General features: G+C 40.1%; 1 protein-coding gene and 1 long non-coding RNA gene across 4 annotated transcripts in view; one reads left to right on the top strand and one right to left on the bottom strand.

Moving 5' to 3' along the window:
- Window positions 1-2,044: 2,044 nt before the first annotated feature.
- Window positions 2,045-22,979, bottom strand: part of mcl1b (MCL1 apoptosis regulator, BCL2 family member b) — a 28,092-nt gene continuing 7,157 nt past the window's right edge. The window contains exons 4-5 of one of the 2 annotated variants that reach the window (XM_067511084.1): window positions 19,648-19,713; window positions 2,045-2,871 (exon numbers count right to left, since the gene is read on the bottom strand). In XM_067511084.1, the coding sequence (XP_067367185.1) occupies window positions 2,853-2,871; window positions 19,648-19,713 (85 nt within the window). In that variant the 3' untranslated portion in view covers window positions 2,045-2,852. The remainder of the gene's footprint in view (window positions 2,872-19,647; window positions 19,714-22,979) is intronic. The other variant, XM_067511085.1, reaches the window with a different exon arrangement.
- Window positions 7,067-22,105, top strand: LOC137130666 (uncharacterized). Of its 2 annotated transcripts, none has more exons than XR_010914876.1 (3): window positions 7,067-7,287; window positions 20,409-20,530; window positions 21,060-22,105. It is a non-coding gene; the product is annotated as an uncharacterized lncRNA (long non-coding RNA). The 2 variants fall into 2 exon arrangements; XR_010914875.1 differs by lacking the exon at window positions 7,067-7,287 and adding an exon at window positions 14,952-15,797.

Raw genomic sequence — 22,979 nt, 5'->3', positions numbered from 1 at the left:
TTACTTTCACCCTCATTGCTTTATGTGTCAAATGTTGAAGCTCCAGAGTTTCCATTGTACGCAGGCGACAGGCCCCGTGCATCTCTTAGTGATGCAAAAGGCCGGACAATGCAGCAGTTTTTGACACCTTGGCAATAAAAAAAGTAATTAATGACTGAGGCTCAGTTGGTAAAGCAGTCATCAGTCAGCCACAGGGTCAATGGTTTGATTCCCAGTCCTTTGAAGTCGGATACTAAAAAAGACACAGCTGTCCGTGACAAGTTCTCCATGGGCTCAACAATCCAACAATAAAAATGGTAAAAATGGGCCGTGTTAAATATTCACACATGTGACCGAATGGGATTTTGCTGAGTTGCATTAAGACCAGCACGACATACAGTACGTACAAAACACATAGATCCTGGCTACAGTAAACAGCATTTGTAATGATGCAGTTGGACTCAAGCTGTGTGTGCTTGATGTGAAAATGCCCAGCAGCACCTCTTCAGATCTCCTCGTGCAGCTGTTGCTGTGCTGTGACATCACTTTGGAGCTTGAAGTCGGGCCAGCGTCTGACCTCCCCTAATGAGCCTCCCATGTTATTGTAAGGCTCAGTCACGTCTGGGACATTTTCCTCTTATGTAAGGCTCAGCATGTCCAGACATGCAGTTTTAACCAGTTATTTCAGCCCAGTGCAGGAATCTGACTTTACCCTGCAGCTCAGAACAAGATGTTCCCAACTGCTAATGCAGCATTTATGTGGAATGTCAAGCAGCATGAAAACAACCACACGTCTGCTGAGTTCCCTCAGCACACGAGGCAGAGTTAACCATTTAAAGGCCGAACTGTGGTCTGTAAAACATTTTTGTGAGGCTTCAGATTGTCAACACACTATGCAAGGACATTGGTACCGAAATTACTCCTGTTAGATATTTTGCACAGGGCTCCCAGAGGATCAATCCTAAGACATTTGAATGAAATACCTCAAAAATATGGGGCACAAGGAAATTGAATACTTGCAATCCTGGTCCCTTGTGGATTAACTGTTCCCCGAGAACTATGATCCAGTCCCACTTTGCTAAGTGCAGCCTCACAAAGCTGCACGAATGGCTGTTTACCTTAAATCTTGTTTGTGTGAGACTTTTTGTTGCTTTTATTCATATTTATGTGGAGGTTTTACCAGATGCCATGTGATGACTGTGCCCTTTATACAGTTGTAATAAGTATCTTAAAGTTCATCTGGTCCTATTCATCAGCTGGTGACACCATCTGCCGGCTATGGGACAACTCATCACAGACAATAGAGGCCCATAGATTGTCCAACACTGTTCATTTAGATAACAAAAGTAGGCCAACACTGTTTTAAAGGCTTATACCCTTAAAGACGTTCTGGTTCCACTTGACTGATGCAATACTATTATATACAGCTTACAGCCTGAGATGTCTACTGTTAAAAATGCATGTAAACAGCACTTAAGGGCATGTCACGTCTGCGGGCTTTGTGATTGGTTGATGCAACAGGAGCTCTTTAGTGGTTAGTGGCTCATTTTTATTTCACTGAAATCCAAGAGAAATCCCCTCCATAATCCAGCAGACTCCCCAGAGACATTCAACAACAGTAGAGAGGAATATAAAAAAAATAGAAAATAAAAAAAAACACACCCGCCCACAGGCTTTTGATTCTATTGAAAGTGTTGAAGAGGTGATAAAAAAAAAAAAAAAAACAATCATAGCTTTAAGATGTGAGGAGGGAATTAAAAGGGGTGAACATGCGTATGAAGTGTACAACACAGTGGATGGTGTTAAAGTCGGGATAAATCCCTATTTGCTTTTGTATAGATACATCCATGAGAACAGAGACAAAGAGTTTCATTCCAGAATGAGACATCCACCTACACAGATTGGAATTTAGAGGAACAATGTGTGAAGCAAACATTGGAGGCGTCCTGACAGAAATCTGCTGTCATGACTAAAGACTAAGACAAAGATAAAAAACTCTACTGAAGCTATTAAGATTTGGAAAGTTTGTGTTTATACATTTAAATATTAAAGAAAAAAGAGGGAGTTTAGTTTCTCCAACGCTGATATTTATTGATGTAAAGGGGCTGAACAAAACAATAGAAACACTTCAAAATTACACTGTAGTACCACAAACTTCAGCCTCCAAAATAAGTGCAATAATATTCAACACAAAAAAAATAAAAATGGCAAAGTGAACAATGTATATTATGTCTCTGTCTATATAAGTAGGTAGTGAGAGAGATAGAAATATAAATATAAAAGTGTTGATTTCTGCATTTCTGAACTGCAACTTTACTTCATACACGATGTACAAAGAGATTAGTTTTAGAGTTTTAGTGTCTTAATATCACTACAAAAGTGCAAATGCATCTGTTTGTTATTTTAAAGCATTGGGTGTTGAAATGAGGTTTTCTTAACATAGAGCTGAGAGTGACACAAATGTCAGGTCACAGTGACCTATGACCACCAAAATTAAATCAGTTGATTCTTTGACATTTGTGCCACATGTGAAGAAATGTATGATCAGACAGATGGACAACCTGAAAACATAATGCCTGTGGGTTAACCCACATACACTTGTTTACTTTACTTATGACTGATGATATTGAGTCATGCAGAGAGTTTTCAGTTTTGAGATGTTTGTTTTTGAAACTGCTAATACTGAAGGTGCTTTTTACATAGTAAGCGGGGGGAAGATAAAGGGCAATATACCAAAGTGCACACTTGCTCAAAAATCCCTGAAAAGAACTTTGTGTCATCATTTGCATATCGCTTTAAAATGTCAATGTCTTCGTCCACGTGGGGATGAAGATGTAGTGGTTCCAGTGATGAGTCTTGTAGATGACTGGTCCTCACATTACACCACAGGAACTACAAAAGTCAGGAAACAAAGATTGTTATTATTCTTCACAGCAAATGCAAAAATGAAACCAGAATATCTGTAGAACTGTGGTTGCACCGTTTAAATCTTGAACTTGAATTGGTGGTTGAATGTTTCTGCAAACCAGTGAAGTAGCAGTTTGCATGCATCATTTCAGACACACCGAGTACCACTGGGTATTTTTGCAGATGTAATGAAATTACAGAAGTGTTCCAGAGATATTGTGAGTTAATATCGACCACCAAAATCATCTCAGTTCATCCTGGACTCCGGCTGGATGTTTGTGCCACTTTCCAAGAATTTCCCTGCAGGTGTTTCTGAGGCAGCGCTTTCACAGGGGCTATTGTTTTTGGCATTTCAGGCGTGATTACATCTTTATTACTGTTTGTAGTTTGTGTTTAAGGCACCACAACAATAAATGATTTACCAAAATCAAGACTGATAAGATGTGGTGTGTTTTCATAAAAAATAATGGCACTGTTTCATAAAACCACGCTGAAAATATTAGTGCCTGGACTGGACTTGTAAACATCCGGGTTTCAAGCATCGGCTTTGACTGATAATAACACTGTCAGTATGTAAAAAAAAAAAATTAAAAAAATCCTTTCGGTTTGTCAGCTCCTCAGATAGGAATGGGTGTGCTGCACACTTATGACTTCCAGTCAACAATTCCAAGCTTTCAGACTGTTCCAAATGCAGATTGCACTTGGCGTGGTCATTGTTTGAAAATGTTGTTTTAGCTTCATCTGTGTGTGTGTGTGTGTGCACACGTGTGTGTGTGTTTGTGTGTGTGTGTCTGTGTGTGTCGGGGGGGGGGGGGGGGGGATTCGTGATCTGACACCCAGCTGCAAACAACATCCTTAAAAACTGGATCAAAATAAACAGTGCATTTCCAAAGAACCACCTGGAGTTGGCATTTGTTAGCACCAACGTAAAAATACACACAAGACTTGATTCTACTTGCAACATGTAACTGACACACCTAGACAGGAAAATCATTCCACATGCATACAAAGCATTTAGTGGTACAAAGGGCACAGTATCACAAATACAGTAGAAAGCCGCTCCCATGAATCGGCTTTCAACCACTTTCATCAAGTTTAATGCTGGTGGTGTCCACTTGAGGACCATGCATGTTGGAATCCCTCACCAGATACTCCATCAACACGGGTATCCGTGCACCATCCACTCCGCTGATGTATGCACAGTGTGTGCAATAAGTTGCGTGCACACATTTGTGCTCTTGTCTTGGCAGAAGCTGCCATTGGTTTCTGGAAATGTAATCCGCACAGAGGACAACCCTGTAAGAGCCAGATCAACACAATGATAAAGTTTGGGAGGGTGTGTCCGTAGCGTGCACGTCGACCACTAAGTCTGCCAAAATTAGAGAATGTTTGTCGGTGCATTGCTGAAATTCTCTGGTTAAAAGTAAATCTTTCTGCACTGCTGTTCACAGAAGCCTCTGACAGAACCTCCCCAATCCAAGTTTCGTTCTACTGCACATCCAGAAAAAACACACACTGGATCTTTAAGCTCTGCACACTCCGGTTCTAGCCTGTCTCTAATGTGCGGCAGCTTCTGCCAAGACACATCGCTCACAGGCGGCGTTTTGGGACCAACTACAGACAGTATTTGCTGTGTGGGCTAAATGTGAATTTAATAAGTTCCAGAAAGAAGCAAACAAAGTCAACGAAACCTCATGTTTCTCATCTAAATATAGCTTAAAGGGATGTGAGATTACAGCCGGTAATTCGCACAAGTGGTCTTTAACTTGTTGTGCAGTCCCAGTCACTCAAGATGATGTGAAGTATTTATTTAGGGAGCATGTTGTCATCCAGCTTTTCCGAGCCTTGATCCTCACTCAGCTGTTTGGGCTCCGCTGCAGTGAAACAGCGGGGGAGTTTAAAATAACTGCCTTTATGATACCTGTGAGTAGGACTGACTCTGACCACACTACAAGGAACTAGTGTACTCATGATTATTTACTTTGGAAAGACTTGTCTCCACAGGTCCCTATGGCCCTTCAGATGAGTAATACAAATTGTGGTGTTTAAAATGTCTTAATTCCAGCTTGATGATGTGCAGAGGCTGTGGCTGCATGTTACATGCTCTTCCATTGGGTACAAGATGCCTTTTTGCAATTTAGAACCTGTTTTGGGAAATTAAAGGGTTTTCATTACTGATGACTGTGCTGGGGATTTTTACTGTATAGTGAGGAAAAATAATGATGATCGGTAAATCTGCTGCTAAACAGAAAGTTATAAGTTGTGTCAAGTTGAATAAACGTCCAAATAAAACCACCGAAGAAGGAGGTGGATTTCACGCTGCATACACTGACTACTGATTGATTGGCGGAAACTTTTGGCAGGTCCACTGCAGAAACACAGCACAAAGAACCGTTTCAAAGAAGACTTTCAGCTTTCGTCTGAAAAACTCAGACAAAAGCAAAAATTCAAGGATACTTTTTTTTTAGACTTTTTCTTCATGGTTTCTTTTGTTGCACTGGTGAGAAAGGAAAATATCTCTCGAGAGTGTAGATTAATGTGTTTCACTGAGACGTGGCTGCAGGACAGTATGCCCGACACAGGCATCGGTATTGACGGCTTCAGTACAATGCAGGTGGATGGGAGGAGAGAGGAAAGTGGAATGGAGGTTCTCACACGGCATATTGATCGCAGTCTATATTCTCTTGTTTCATTTCTACCGGTGTGTCTCATTCCTGAGTCAATGTGAATTGACTAATGGATTGAGACACACCACTGATAATAGGTTCTGACACAGCCAACTAAAGCTTCCAGGCCACAGCTGCAACCTTCTCAACAATTGGGAGTCATTCGGTCAAATTTATCAGTAAACCAAGATTAAAATAGGTCAACAGTTTTGTCTTTTTGCAGTTTTCTGTGCGTCGGTTTTTATAACTGGCAACAACATTTAGGTACTTTCCTCTAAACCGAAAAAACACCAGCTGACACTGTATGGGCCAGTAACCAGCCAAGCGCTCCACCCCAACACTTTCTGCAGCACTTCAGTCAAAATATATAACAGAACAACAGACTCAGACACAGTTTCTTGAACAACAAGGATTTGATATTAATTCTGCACATTTAAAAGCCTCATATATTTTATGCCATTCTAAGTTCATTAACATTCACTACTGGGGTTGTTGCGGCTGCTAACAGTCTTCCTAGAATCAGCTTACCCGTTCCAACATACTGGTTACATCATGCAAGGTGGTTTTTGCACAAAAAAAGAGGGAAAGATAAGACTAATGACTGGGTCCCTCCTCTGTTTTGTTGGGATACAAACGGGGTACAAACACTGTGATATTCACCATTAGTCCATGTAGAGAAAAGCTAAGATATAATTTGTGGTTTTCATGCATCTCTGCACACCCAAGGAGGGGAGTGTTGACGTCAGGCCTGTTGTATATGCCGATGATGTAGCTCTATTGCTTTTAATTCAGCTGCTATCGCCGGCTTGCATTGGGGTGGTTTGCAAGCAGGTGTGAATCGCTACAGAGTCAGCAGAGACACTGGTGGTGGTGTGGCCCTAGGGAGGAGGCCTAAAAAAAGAACAAAAACCTATTCCTGGTAGCGCAAACTGGGTCTGAATTGTACAAATATTCAAATATTTAGTGGTTGAAACCAACCTACAAAGATGTCTAGAGGATACTTTGTGTTAGTTTCATTTTTAGTTGGACTTGCGTAATATTAAAATGTCCCCTGCAGTCAAGCTAAATAAAAGGACTCTGCTTTGAATTATTAACATAAAAACATTTTTCCTTTTGCTTGTTGAAAATGTCCTATATGCACATCAAGTTTTTTTCTCTTTTCACTGAGAAAAACCTTTGTATTATGTAAATATTTCTCAAGTTTATCAGGTCAAAACAAAATGTCTCCAATTTCACCATGACAACTATTCTCTTTTATGCACTGCAAGCTAAAATTCAGCTTATTAAACAATTCTACGTTGCTTAGTAAACTGGCATGAGCCTCCAGAAATGGGCTGATATGTGCATATCATAAGCTTTAAAATAAGAAAAACATTACAGTATTTTAATGGACAGGTGCTTAAATACAAAGGACCTTTCACCCAGCTGCTCAGTGACACACAGCCTGCTCTTACAAATATACTATGTGTTGACTACATGTATACATATACAAGACATCAGAGGAGTTTAGCCATGGTCCCTTAGCACGACTGCAGAAAACAGGTTTTTTGTTTGCACTGCCTTTAAGTAACAGCTGGTTACATAAGTGCCCCCATTGCTTTCCTAATGTTATGTATTTCCTGTTCAAACAGGATGCACACAATGGATTTGAGTTTTTGTGCTGACCTTTCTTTTTACACTGATTTAAAGTCGGTGGAGCTTCACTGGAAAGATGTCAACATCACTTACACCAGAGGTTTGCAAGATTAGTTTACATTAATTTAAAACTGTGTGATATGAGGATATTTTACTAGCCATTGCATCATTTAAATTAAAATGATAAAATATGTTGTGTTTTGTGCATATCATTTTTGCTTCTATGTAATTGTTTTCTGTGGTTTTGGGATTAAATAAATCAGCTGAACAGAGCTACCAAACGCTGCACGCTCAGCTGATTCTCTCCCAATATTCAAAAAACTGCTGAAAACTGAACTCTTCCGCATCTTCCTATGCACTTAAATCTTTAAAAAAAAAAACCTTTCTGCTCTCTTGCACTTGTATCTCGTGAAATGTGAACACTTTTCTGATAGGACTTTGCTTTGATGTTTTCTCCTTGACTTAAGATTTTTGCTGCCTTGTACCTCACTTGTAAGTCGCTTTGGATAAAAGCGTCTACTAAATGACTAAATGTAAATGTAAATGTAAACAGAGAGCGAGCGAGTGTTGAAAGAGGAGTCAGTGTCAGTGGGAAATGTGTGGGTTTCCACGGTGTGAGAATTCCTCTCTAAGTTCCCACCAGTATTTAACTGTTGACATGTACACCTTTCTTAATACCTGCAAAAGTCATGTTTATGCAGCGGTGGATTTAGAATCATCAGGAAGTCACAAACTAAGCTCAAACTCAATTAGAATATTGCTCTAACTGCTGTATGAAGCCATTCATTAAAACCATTTTCAATTCTGTGCAGCTTTTTCTCTTTTTGTTAAGGTTTCTGGGGAGTCATCCAGGTGAGGTTATCTGCAAATTATTTCTGGTTAGTTTGAATGTGTGTGGAATTTAATGTCTCTTTGGCTCACAGCTCATAGACACAGAGTAGATTGTAGCAGATTGCTAACAGATGTTAATTCCCAGTGGTGGAAGGTGCTAAGAGATGTTAAGTCCCAGTGTTTCCTGGCATTCCCTGGGACTTTTACGTTCTTTGAGCTGCCATACACCTTCACATTTGGCGACATCTTTTATCTCAGCAGTGTTGACATGTTTAAGAGACTTATCTTGCTGAGAAATGCGTGGGAATAAAATTTATTGGTTTGGTTGCTTCACATTGCAAACACACCTCCTGTGTAGCCAAAACAAAAGAGAAACCAGAAAAACCTTTGAGAAGAGCAGGTTAGGTCTTGACTTAATGGTGATGGCAGTTGATTGATTGGTAACTTTTAAGACAAGGTTTAGGGTAGTGCTAAAGCCAAGGCTTGAATCAATTGCCGCAAAAGTATAGACTCTTCCTGTTGAACCAGGTTTTACATATTCTGCATACAAACCGACAGTCCTCCTTTACATCCAGACACACCCTCCCTGGCCTGAAGCCATTGCTCATTCGTCTCAAACTGCAGCCTTCCAGCTTGTTCAATAAAATACTGTCAAAAAAAAAAGATGTGCACATGTAAAAAAGAGGGAATGAAAGGCTGACATGCAACGAGTACATGACTTTGTCAACGTCAGCCTGCTGGTGTGAGTTTTCAAATGAACCGCAGAGTAAATTTACTTTAGGAGGAAGCAAATAGAGTCAAATATAGATAGTGGAGCTGGGAACATGGGACAGTGAGGGAATAAACAGATGCTTTGAAGGACAACCTGCTGCACAAAGGGCACAGAGGCTTTAACAGATTAACAGTTTGTGGCTGAAATAAAAAAAGGATTCAGGCAGGAAGATATTGGCAGCGTGTTCAAAGGTTTGCGCTGTTGTGGAACTGTAAAAACAGATCATGACATGGCAGAGCAAAGGTCAGATTAAGGAAGCAGACGTTAATCTTAAAGGTCTGTCAACTCTCCAGCTTTGGACAATATTGGGAAGGTAAATAGTTAAAGACATCAAAGTCACTGTGACGTGTGACTGAGGTCAGTGCGTGATCAGACACACAATATGAAACACGAAGTCCCTGCACAGCAGGAACAGCAGACCACTGAGATGACATTGTCATGAGCTCATTCATTTCCTGTGCAGACTAAACTTCCATCTGCGTGATTCTGGTTCTTCATAATGCGATTTGCTGAAAGAGGGAGGTGGAGAGAAAGTGTGGCCAAAGTTCAATGTCCCCGGCATTAAACCAATCCAACTGAATAACCTGACCACGGGACACAAGTGAGGAATTTTAGTGACTGGAAGCGGGTTGCAGGTCACAAGGACGTCACGTGACTGAGCCCATTAGAGTGACTCATTACTTTAATCCAAAAAAAACACTCATTCCCTATGAGAGTGGGAACAGTTGGGATTGATTCCTATTCCTTTTGTAAAGTTTTTATGGTGGAAACAAAGCCAACGAAAGTCAGGTCAGTCTTCAGCTAGTCCACTGTCTGACAAAAAGCCCAGACTTCGCCTTTTCAGGTTAGAGTCGAGCACTATAGTCGACACAGCAGAAAGAAAAAAGTAAGCAGTGAATTTAGACATATTTCCACAGCAGCCTTTTAACTTTGTATCTTCATATCTTTTGTTCCAAATAAAAGTAAAATTAATACAGGCTAAAGCAATTAAAGTGGCAATTTACATACATAGGCTGCATGCAGGTTGGTTTTCTTATGACAACAGTGTGATGACAAGGTACGAGTCAGGAGGACAAAAATGGGGGATTAAAAAAAAAAATCAAGAAATTGTGTAAAGATTAACAAACAGAGGAAAGATGATGATGAAAAGACGTTGATGAAAGATGCAAAGAGGATAAGACAAGACATGGGGCTAACTACACGTCCAACAACAATGCAGTTGGTGCAATCTGTTGTCCACTTTGACAGCAACAAGCTCCAGGAATTGACAACTGTAGTTGCAGACAGTAGCGTTGCACCACGGACACTTATTGAACAGACGCCTGGGCCTGGTGCCCAGCAGGCCTGTTAATAATGCTACTAATGCTACTGCTCATAATTTGAAAAAAAAAATACCCGAAATGAGCAGAAAGAGATGCACGTCAACCACAAAGATTTAAAAAAAGTCGAAACTGATTAACACCGACCTGAAATTCTTTAAAGAAGTAGCAAAATGCCCCAAAACAACTGCTGCACCTAATTGTTGAAATAGACCAAAAATGACTAAAAAGTGATACAAAATGGACAAGAAGACACTAATTAATAAATCCTTGTCTGTGCCCAGGGGCCATTTTCTCCATTTGATCCACCCATGCAGTACATTTGTTCTCCATTTCACACACTGTCCATCTGTTGTCCACTTTTATTCTGAAGGATTTAAAATAAACATGAAGAAACTCCATTAAAAAACAAAACAAAAACTAAACACTTTAGAGAGGTGCTTCAAGCAAAAAAGCAGACTGAATTTGGGTGGAATATCTCTTTGAAACAGCTGCTCTTATCACCAAAGACCGAAACCCGTGTAGGAGTGTCATGAAATGTGAGTAGCGTGGGCGGCATGGGAGAGAGAGAGACAAAACTGCCTCGCAACACAGAGACGTGTATTTCCCCTTCCACAGATTCCAGTGTCAGGGCCTCTCAAGTCAAGAAATGTGTGTGGGAGGCAGAAGTTGGCCATTTTGCCATCAAAACACTGAAGGTGTGAAATTTTTGCAGGTGAAGCAGGGAAATTTTTATGTGGGTGCTGCAAAAGTACATGGTCTTACAGAAAAGCTGTCAAAAAGCAAATGCTTTTCTGGATCTGACATGAAGCCACAAAGAGGAAATGACACTAAAGGGAGACAAAATATGTCCAGACAGGTAAACACATCATCTTAAGTGGGTTGTATTTACATGTTAGGAGCCTGGGGCACATACTTATGCCTAAAATGAGGTTTGGATGCAGCCTCTGATATTTGATGGGTGTTATCTGCCCAACCACAGGAATGATGTTTAGAAAAACCAGTAAACACCAGAGGGAATGAATGTTTTTTCAGACAACAAAAAGGACTCATTTTCAATCCGTCGCTGGGTTATGTGCAAGCATATCATTGCTTTTCCATAATTCTGGTACAGGATACTGTGGTGTCTTGTCAGATTCAGGCCACGCACTTATGGTTTTCTAGGTTTGGATCTTTTTCATGAGATTTTTTTTCAAAGACACTCTGCATTTCTGTCAGCTTCTGCAGACTGTGTTGGTGTTGTTAAGCCCCTCCTGGCTCCAGTTGAGAACGCTCTGCATTCCTTTGCGCATAGCTCTTGTTTTTCTGGCCTCACAGGAGGCATGACTGGGTGTTAGTGGAGCCTGACAGACCTTGGATCACTGAGCTAATGCTAACACAGTTTGTGTGCACCCTGCATGTGACCACTTGAGCTTGTCAGGTGAAGTTCAGGCCACAAAAATGTGACTGGTCAACACACGTGCACGGCTGGCAGGCAGCTCTGTCCTCATGGATCAGATTTCCAGAAAGAGGAAAATTGCTGCAGGAACAATGCAACTGCAGCAAGCTGTAAATGCTACTTCAGCAAAGGTGCAAAGGTAAATGCAGCACACTGCATTAATGCTGAAACTATGAGTAGATAAACAGAACGTGGTGCTCAGGTTTCCTTCCACATTCCAAAGACATGCACGGCAGGTTAACCAGTGACTCTAATTTCCTGTATGATATTTGTTGGGTGCAAACAAAAGTTCTAGACAAAGTGAATTTGTACCTAATCATTTCAGAAAATCAGACTTTGAGGGAGAACCACGTGGTGTCAGTGGCCTGAGATCTCTATTATTCATCATTGCATTACACCATGTCGACATTTGGGACCGTTCTCACAGGAACCATTTTTCCCGTCTTTTCTCACGCTTATCGTTTATCAGTCTCCAGGCTAAATACCCATATAGGTTGCTTCATCTAACCCTTACATATGACCAATGGCAGTGACCTTTCAAATAGTGCCCTTGTGGTGGCACGTGCCCAGGTCTTCGTTGTCATGGAAACAATCAAAAACACACAATTACGCGTGTTTGACATTGAGGCATAAAAGAAAAACTTGATTAGGTTTAGCAAGAAAAATCCTAGTTCTGGTTAGAATAACTGCCTGTGTGTCGCTATGGTTGCAATAATGAGCGCTTCACATCTGGTTCACCTTGGGAAAGTCCTGGGTTTTCTGACCTGACCATCAAACACATAACTGCAGAGTTTATCAACCGTCTGCACAACCAACATATGGACTGGGTCTGTTTGCAGATGGGTTGAATTACATGAGATAGTGTCAACAAGACTGCGATTACGGGCAGTTTCCAACAGAAAACGGGGAGATAAGTCAAGAAATAGGGAGATACTGGGAAACATCCAACAGCTGATAAAGAAACAAGTCGTTTGTGACTGTGTGTCAATGTTTGTGTTAGTGTATCAATATCCTGCTTCTCAAAATGAGATACTTTGTACTTTCTACTGAGATATAATACTGAGAAAGTATCTCATTATTTTGAGTTAATAAGTCCATATTTTAAGATACAACATATTGACATCTTTCCCCCAAGTGGTGAAAACAGGCTTCCAAAGAATCGAATGGAGCAATTTATGATAACGAAGAGTCCAGTCCACATCGCGGGACCTGCATTTCCACTTGTGGCCACTGCAAAAGAGTGGCCTCCAAAACTAAGCACCACTTAGGACTTGGAACTTATAAACCGCTGCCATTCGTCTTTGATGCCCTAATTTTTCCTTCATCTTAAAAAAAAAAACAAAAAGAAAAAAAAGAAAAGTCATGTTAGATAAAATCGACACTGCTGGTCGCTTAAAATATGTCTTGACAGCTCATGTTTCTTGTCCCTATCATCACCATGAGCGATTTCGCTACAATGTCACACTTATCAACTACTGTAGTGAGCACAATGTTATCGCCACTGCCAGAAATGATGGCCAGAGGTAACAGAAAGGCATAATCCCTGAAGACCCTAACCATAATATTTCATTTCCAATTAGCTCTAACAAGATGAATTTGTAACAGCTGTAACAGGCCCTTTTGTTCTGATCGCTCATCAAAATGCAACAGCTGAAGAACCAATGATTCTTTAATACCAATGATTCATGTGCTCATAGAGTTTATTTACAAGAAAACAAAATGCTGCATGCAGCACTTTGAAGATCAGTAACATAACAGCAGCTTATTCTCACAGAGCTTAGATAACCTATCCCAGATTTATCAGAGGAATCTGCTTTCAGTCAGCAGCCTCAGAGGTCACAGGGCAAACTGCATTATAACTTTATCATGAACAAATGATTTTACCACAAAGTTGCAGTAGATAACTAATAACACAGCCAGTATTAAAACGTGTGTTATCATCTCCTATTGTACCATATGTGGTTGGCAAGTTGCTCAACAGTTCCGGTTCAGGGTTTAAATTTGATCATAAACTGTTTAAAACAGTCGAACTGAATTCAGGAATGACATCACTCCTCAGCTAGTGCTGACATTCCCTTTGTCCTTGTCACTAAATGCCAGTCACTCTGAGTACCTCACCCTTCAACGTATGAGTAGAGGTGAACAGGACTGTTTATGTAGGTGCTGACATGAGTGGGACGCTGTTGGTTTATAGCCTAATTCTGATGTGCACTTTAACCATGAAATACGCCCTTTCCTGTCTCAGTGTCACATAGTTGTAACTGTTTAGTTGTAAAACTAAAACTTTAGTTTAAGTGACACCTTTTTAGTGACACTTATTTAGTTAACTTTAGTTTAAAAGTGACACTAGTGACAGTATCACTTAGTGTCACTTTTAAACTAAAACTTAAGTTTAAGTGACACTTATTTAGGTAAGTTTATTTGAAAAGAGACACTAGTGACAGTGTCACTTAGTGACAGTGTCACTTAGTGACCTTATCACTAGTGTCACTTAGTGACAGTACCACTAAGTGTCACTTTTAAACTAAAACTTTAGTTTAAGTGTCACTTTTAAACTAAACTTAACTAAAAAGGTGTCACTTAAACTAAAGTTTAGTTTAAAACTGACACTAGTGACAGTGTCACTTAGTGACAGTATCACTTAGTGAACTTATCACTAGTGTCACTTACTGACAGTACCACTAAGTTTCACTTTTAAACTAAAACTTTAGTTTAAGTGACACCTTTTTAGTTAAGTTTAGTTTAAAAGTGACACTAGTGACAGTGTCAATTAGAGACAGTATCACTTTTAAACTAACATTTTAGTTTAAAAGTGACACTTATTTAGGTAACTTTAGTTTAAAACTGACACTAGTGACAGTGTCAATTAGTGACTTTATCACTAGTGTCACTTAGTGACAGTCACACTTTTAAACTTAAGTTTAAGTTTAAAATTGAAGTGACACTTACTTAGTTAACTTTAGTTTAAACGTGACACTAGTGACAGTGTCACTTAGTGACCTTATCACTAGTGTCACTTAGTGACAGTACCACTAAGTGTCACTTTTAAACTAAAACTTTAGTTTAAGTGTCACTTTTAAACTAAAACCTTAGTTTAAGTGACACTTATTTAGTTAACTTTAGTTTAAACGTGACACTAGTGACAGTGTCACTTAGTGACTTCATTACTAAGTGTCACTTCGTGACAGTATCATTTATGGAATTTATCACAAAGTGAGACTTAGTGACGGTATCACTTATTGACTTTGTCACGTTTCGTGGTTCAAGTGCACGTCAGAATTAGGCTATAAACTAACGGCATTCCACTCATGTCAGCACCCACATAAACATTCCTGTTCACCTCTACTCATACATTGAAGGGTAAGACACTCAGAGTGACTGGCATTTAGTGAAAAGGACAAAGAGAATGTCACCTCTAGCGGAGGAGTGCATTCACTTAGTGACAGTATCACTAAGTGAATGCTACTTGTAGAACTGCAGCAAACAAAGATTCACCACAGATGCAGAAGCTTGCTTGGTCCAGAATGAACAAAATCCAACTATCAGCATAAGTTTTAAAAGCTCACTCATGCGTTCTAGTTCTGTGGTGAAAAAACAGAAGACAAACAACACTGTGGCCTCTATTGGGTGCCTGCCAACTTCATGGTGACTCCAGGAAGTCACTGCATCCGGCAGAAAAATATTTTGATATTCATACTGTAGCTCATTTCATTTCTACCAGAAGGCTGGAGCCAGCTTTGGCTGTGTGGACTATCTTAGTCTTTACATTGTAGACAAACTGGGCCTCTGTTACGCATTTAACCGTTTCATACCATTAAATTGTTTTCTGTAGACAGGACTGTGTGTGCTACATTTTTTTTATTTCACTGACCACGTAGTTCCTCGAGGTGACGTGGTCTATGGCGACATTAAGTTTGTGCATCAGTAATGACGCTAAATAAACTAATTTTACAGAGCAGGATGGTCTTGAAGATGAATTAGCAAATCATACAGCTCCGGTCAGCACATAATGAACTGGTTCTGTGGAGACACAGATATGAAACGTGTTTGCTAATGCTGAGTATGCTGCTAGACTCACTCTAACTCACTTTTTAGCCAAGCAAACAGTGAACTGCAAACAAAAACTCCTGCGCAAACACACTAGGATCAGATGACATACTGTATGGCCCATGGCAAACACTCTGGATGCATATATGCACATTTCATGCGGAACAATCGTTGTTTGTTAACTACACAGTGGAAATGAACAGGTGAGATACTTCTAATCCATAGAAACTTTTTTCATGCTTAAACAGCGGCAATGGGAGTCCATGCTCGCAGTCTGCAGACAGGTGTAATAGGCTCAATGCTCACCAAAAACAATGAATTAAATTTACATTTCTGAGAAATGCGCATCAGAAAATAGATGGACTTAACGAAAGCTGAAGACAAACACCAAAACAAACACGAATCAAAGAAGCATGTCGAGGATCTAGTTCAGATCCATCATAACACAGCACCCACGCAGTTTTCTCTCAGGGAGTTTGATCCCACAATTTCCATTGATGTGATTTACAGTCTTGATAAGCTTTTGCTATGTTTACAAAAATATTAGCATAAAGATGTAGTTTCCTGCTAACACCATGTTTGTGCACCGTCACGCCTAATGTGCATTGATGCAAACGTAAATGCACCATAGGCCGCATTTTATGTTTTCACAGTTAATGCAATTTAGAGAGTAAATTGTGATTTGTCTTAATAAGATTCTGCTAACTGTGTGCAATCTGTTGACTGGTCTCATTGACAGCAAAGGTCTAAGAAGGAGGAAATTACAACATTATGAATCATTAACTCTATTTCTTTTGAGCTTAATTGTCCTATGATTCTACAATTAAACAATAAACTGTTATTATTGCTGCTATTTGTTTTGTATTGTTCTCCCAAAAACAAAGAACAATTTAAAAACTGATAGCTGTGTGTATCATGCTTCCTACATTTGGGTTCATTTCAATTCTGCTGTGCGTTTCTTACTCTAATTCAATTCAACAAGAATGAATTACTCATGTGTATTTGATTTGATCAGATGTCAAATGGATGCACCTTCGCATTTTTTGAGTGTGTAACTTCCTCAAACAGCTGGACACTTTAGTTTTTAGCAAATGTTCAAGGTCGAGGTACATTTTATTATCCCCATGGGGCAATTTGTGCAACCACAAAACCTCACACACCAAACACAAACGACAATAAAAACATAATAAAACAACACAAACAGGTTGAATGAGTCACGTAGTGCTATTCGGGAGGGCGATGAAAGCTGGGACAAATGAATTCTTAAATCTAGTTGTCCTACAGTTTACCAGATGGCAGCGGCTTATATTCTGCAAAAACTGGGAAAACTGTGCTTTTGTATTGAGTGGCACAATGATCAAGATTAGTGCACAAACACATGATGTTCTCCAACCTTAAAGAGACCTGAAATGTTAAAACTGCACCATTCACTGCTGCGCCAAGATCACTATGATGTCACTGAGCAGCGGTACTATCTTACTCAATATTGGACACGGTGTTACTCAAACTGGACTAAACTGTGCAATTGTCAGTGATGCGCCGATACACATTTGTTGATCTAGTGAGTATTTCTGGCAGCAAGTGTATGTGGGGGGATGTCAAAATAAACTGTGTGTTGGACGATAACAAAAGAGCTCGATGGTACAGGCGAATAAAATACTGCTTACACAAGTGACAGTTCACCTAATTGTTGGTTATTCCAAGGGATTTGTGGAAAAACTAAAAGACGTGGAGTAGCAACAGTGTCATCCTTTGTCCAAGATGTTGTTCAAAAGGTCTCCAAATAGGAGACTGTTTGTTTATGGACACATCTGTGCAATTACTAAACTGCTAAACCTCTTTGGAGATTTAAAGAACTTTGAATTCTAGTGCAGCAGGATTTAGATACGCAAACACTGGATTAAGCCACTGACAGTGAGAACAAAAACTATCACAAATATTTTGAATTCTTCAGTTCTATCCATGGCAGAATTTGAGTGGATTATATATCCAAATTGTCATAACACACAGAGAAACCTTTTCTTTGTCTCTGTGAAATGGCAGCTCTCTTTCTGGCTGTGTGATGGTGACAGGCTGGCGCTGGCAGGACACTTTGTGTCTTTGGTTCTAAGCTGAGTGCTTATTTTGTCTGTGCTGTAATCCCTTCTAACGCCAGCCATGGGGGAGGATCAAATACTTACACCCCAGATTTAAATTCCCAGAAAGGCCTTGGGAGACAAAACAAAAGCAAAACTCACAGGAAAAAACCCTAATTGTCATTTGTTCTGTTTTGTTTTTGGTGCATAGGTGCGTAGGTAACGACGGGGGAAACTACTGGAGTAATTTAATCTGCTTAGTAAAACATTAATCAGAGCCTGGGCAGCACCTAAGATTCTGACACCAGGTAATTTTTATGGTCTGAAGATTACACCCACACAGCTGGGACAGTCTCTACCTCGTATCACTTAAGTGAAATGGGTCTGGATCTGGAGCAGCATGATCAAATCTGGGCAACAAAGTGAACCAGTATTGCTTTCGCTATTCTTCCCATACTGCTGATGTGCCCCTGAGCAAGACACCTAACCCCATATAATCCCAAGTAGTGGATAATGTCCAGCACTGTGGTTTGACTCAGGGGTTATCAATCCTGGTCCTTGAGGACCCCAGCTCTGCTGGTTGTCCCACTGTCCCTACACTAACCACTGCTCATTATCTGGATCAGGTGTTTCCAGGAAATGGGATGCTGAAAAATTCCAGCATCTCCCCAGTTGACTTTGTCTTCCCTCACTCCCACCTCATCCAACATGGTATCTTCCATCTTCTGATTGACCAAACACACCTGATCCAGGTAATCAGCAGTGGGTGGAGCAGGGCAGAGGATAGTGGGAAAACAAGCAGAGCAGGGGTCCCTGAGGACCAGGACTGAAGACCGGTTGTTTCATTGGGTCAGCTCACAGTGTGTACAGAGGTGGGTAGTAACTAAGTACATTTACTCAAGTACTGTACTTAAGTTCAATTTAGAGTTAATGTACTTTACTGGAGTATTCTATTTTAGCTACAATTTTCTTCAATTCAGAAAATTCGGAAAACATTTGATGACGCGTTTTTATTAATTAAAATGTGCTTGAACTTTACCCATTGTGCCATTTTTACACAAAGTCAGTGGGTAACTTTGGTACTTATTTTTAAAATAACCCTAGGTCCTAAATCTTCTCTAGTTATCTATCTTTGAGAATCTGTCGAATTAATCTGGACTAGAGTTGTACATTGATGTTAACAAAATAATCAAATTAAGTACTATTTAAAGTACTTTCTTTTGCTTTTACTTGTACTTTCGTACTTTAGGTGATTTTTAAAGCATGCACATTTGTACTTCGACTCGAGTAAAGAATTTGAAGCAATACTTCTGCTTGCACTTTTACTTCAGTTCGTGTATACTTCCACCACCTCTGTGAATGTGTGAATGTGAAGCAGGATGTTGCTGAAAAATGACTTTATGATGGTTTCAAAACACAGCCACCTGAAATACCAGAAACCAAGGAGGAGTTCAAGTGAGAAAATTATCGATGTCTTACTGATATGATAAAGTTATAATGCACAGCAGTTTCTTATGTAACAATAAGAACGAGTCCAGGAGGTGAAAGTTGGCGTCAGCTTCCCAAGTTATATTTGTCCTGTCAACGTCAGTGTATGTTACATTATAAAGGATCTGCACCTGTTTTACACACAAAACTGTGTTCACAAGAGTCAAGTAATAATCTATAATAATAACAGCTGCATAAAGTCTGTAGTCATTCCAGAAGGAGCTGAGTGAAGTGAGAAAAGACCTCAGTTGGTCTCACTTGAGTCAGCATCATCTGGGGCTTACAACTACAAGTTTGAACCTTGAAGTGTTGAGTCAGGAAGATACGAGTTTGCCAGACCTCTGTAGACCACGCTAAATTAGAATACACACCCAAACGCCTGACTAAGGACTGTTGATAGTCACGCTGCATTGTGGTGCTAGGTAAGTATGGAGAATCCAAAGCAGCCACAAACAATAGAACAAACAGTGAAAAGAGATGAAATACTCACAAACAATGACGAGTCCAGGCACTTTCTATAGTCTGCCAGTAAGCAAATATGGGCAACTTTCTAATCCTATGAAATCAAAAAGAGAACACGATGTAAACACAAAATAATCACATCTAAAGACGACATCAACAGCCCATTATTAAAACTTGTGTTGACAAAGATTTCATTTCCATTGTGCTTCATTCATGTGAACTTTAAAGCACACAAATGGAAACAAAAGGAACAAAGTCAAATCTTCAGCTCCGACTCAGGTCAAACAAAACAAACCGAAGGTGTGATCACACAAAAAATAGGATGTAATTTTCTGTGTGTACTGTCTCTAATGTGGGTTTACAGCTGCTCTATAGGAATGAAAGCACTCGTTACATAGATCATTTCAAACGAAATGCGAGATCTACACGCAACTGTAGATCTGACTGATTAGGTCAGGTTAAGTTGAACTAATCTTGAAATACCGCTGGTCCCACTTAGACATGATGAATAAAGCAGCTGCACTTCACAATTTAAGGCTCCAACATAAGCAGGGACACTGAACATAGATTTATGCAATAACTAAAAACATCAATTCTGGTTTGAGCCCTAAATATTGTAAATATTGTATGCTCACGTACGCAGGTGAGTGTTGGGGTTTTCTCTCTCCATTAAACTCTATAAACATTGCTGGCATGCTGTAACTTTCTGGTTTCTATCTAAAAACCATCTCTGCAGATGTGACATTCGCCTGCATTTGCTACATTAACCTCTTAAAGTTTTGTTTTCAGTGATGGACGTTTCCCCCAGTTGGACAACTTCAGCCAATGGAACCTTTTGTGGAAAGGATTAGGAATAGAGACTTCACGTACATGCTACACCCTGGATTCAAGTCCTACAAAAATGGCAACAAGTAAATATGCTGCAGTGAACAACAATGGATGAATGAGAGAATGGGTTTGTGTGGGCTTCAGTCACCAGGAAGGCAAATGTCATCAAAGAATTCAAGTTTCGAAACTGACTCTGGAATACTGTACATATTTGTGTTGGCAGGGGAAACAGCAGAAGTACAGCATTGACATCACAAAGTAATCTACCAGGAATGTGTGCATCCATGCACGTGATTGCAATGTTGTTGGGTAATATCATGATGTGGCAAAAACTGAGTGAGAGTAAACTTTATTACCCTGTGTTCTAGAAGTGGCTTAGTCCAGTTTGGTCTGATAGTCACGATGTCCAAACCACAGACATCAAGTACATGTGCACCGCAATAATAATTTGTTTCGCATGAGTTCATTTTTTTGCTGACAAAAGTCCTAAACACAGCACAGATGAGGGAAGAACAAGGGGTCTGTAATGGACCCAATGGGAATGAGTTTATGTCTTGAACTTGAGTCATAAAAATTAAAAAAAGGGTTTTAACAAACTCATTCATTCTACAGGTTCCAAGAAGGCAGTTTGCGGTTTGTTTGCGGTGGGGAAATCAGTCATATGTATTACGCACAGCCACATGCTGAACTTCTCCAAATGACCACATAAATGGATGATCCCCAGCAGCACAATGACTCCATTCAGATGAGTTCATTGCCCTTTAAAACTGAGCTCCACAGATTGTTGTGCAGAGAATGTTGGAGGCCACAGGCGACAACAAATCATCACAAGACTGCACAGCAAACAAGTTGGGGCTGAAGCTGTAACTGAACCCATCCTTCTGACCCTCCATCCACCTGATGATTTATCCAGACATAACAACTTCCCACCTTGGAGCATTTGGGTCAAACAAGCCCAGGCCTGTTTCCCAGAAGTCAATGGAAAGAGGTGCCTTGCAGCTTAGTGCTTTTGCTCCTTGGGTCCCAGTTCATACAGGTTCAACAGCTACCAAAGAAATGGCTGACCTACTTTTCATGTTTGTCACCCACTGTTATTGTTTTGTAGTGTCAATAAAAGAAGAATTCCTGTTATTGGAAGGAATCAGGTGTAAAGCAGGAAATCACAATTGTTTTATCAGCACTGCAGTAACCTCTGGCCACATACAGCTGGTAAAGAGGTTGTGCCAAGAACATATTGTAAACTGCAGGTTTGCTGTAACCTTAAGGGAGCTTGATAAGTTATAATCTAAAGGTGATATCAAAGAACTAACGGCTGTTGTGCCACCTCACGTGGCCTTCGGTTTGGCCAAAAGGACAACTTGAGCACAGAGTAAAGTCTACAGCCAACAGCAGCTACCACATCTGCACATCTGCAATAGCAATTAACTCTCCATACCAACATGTAATCTGTATTTTCTATTCAAAAAAAGGGAAGGCAAAAAGATAGAAATGTGGAACAACGCATTTTCCGCCTGAGTCTGCCTCTTCTGAATCATTCTGATCAGTTGATCTTTAGTTCCTGTATTTCAGATGTTCTGAAAATATTCTTGTACTGGAATGTGTATGGCCAGTGGCCGAGCCTTGTTGTGTTGTGTCAGTGGAATTAAGACATTTTTATCCCTTGGGTTGGTACGTTTCACCTGGTAACACGGTAAGACATCAGTGTAGAGGTGATCTTACTCGAAACTGACAGATCGCTGACCGAGATCGCTGTATGACGAACACTGAACATTTATTGTACTTGCTTCTCAACTTAGCCGATGACGGGTCAGTTGTACAAACAAGTTTAAGTACAGTAATCTCACAAGCGCGTTCGCAAACAGCTTCATCAAACAAGTTTCTCAAAGTATGGCTGAACTCACTGAACTCGGTGGCCTCCACAGCTACACACTGAACCTTTGTTGCGGTCCGAACCGCCTTGTGGTCAGTTCCTCAGCTCCAGCTACCGTGTCACATCTGCACCCTTCAGTAGCTGAGCTGAGCTGAATTCTCTTGTAAAAAGTCATTGCTATCCTTTGTTTCCTTGACGACCAGACAAAAAACTTAAAAGGCAACCATCAAAGGCAAAGTATCAAAGCTATATAATGTCACTAATGACATCATCAGTAAACAAAAACATAACACCACACAATACAGTACAGTTCACAATACACACTACATAGAACAAACTAAAACTGAACTTAAAACTGAAGAAACACTTGGTTGGCTCATACAGTCAGGATGGGTGAGAGTTGAAGTTCTTTATCATGGAAATGCAAACCTGCAAATAGTGTGATAAAGTTATTTGGACTTCTTAGTTTTATGTTCATATTGATGGACTGGATTCTGTCTTTCCTTCAGCTGCTCAGTTATCTGGCTGAATTGCCAAAGGGGCATGATGGGCGACTGTTGGGTCATTCTATACTTAAAGGGGGTCCCTAAAGTCTTGACTACACTGCTGATCAGTTGGCTTTGGATATTTGTTTATTACCACCCAAATGGCAAATATCCATG

This window comes from Channa argus, chromosome 7 (assembly GCF_033026475.1).
Source record: "Channa argus isolate prfri chromosome 7, Channa argus male v1.0, whole genome shotgun sequence".
NCBI lineage: Eukaryota > Metazoa > Chordata > Actinopteri > Anabantiformes > Channidae > Channa > Channa argus.
The sequence above is the reverse complement of the archived record's forward strand: the minus strand, read 5'-3'. Positions and strand labels throughout refer to the sequence as shown.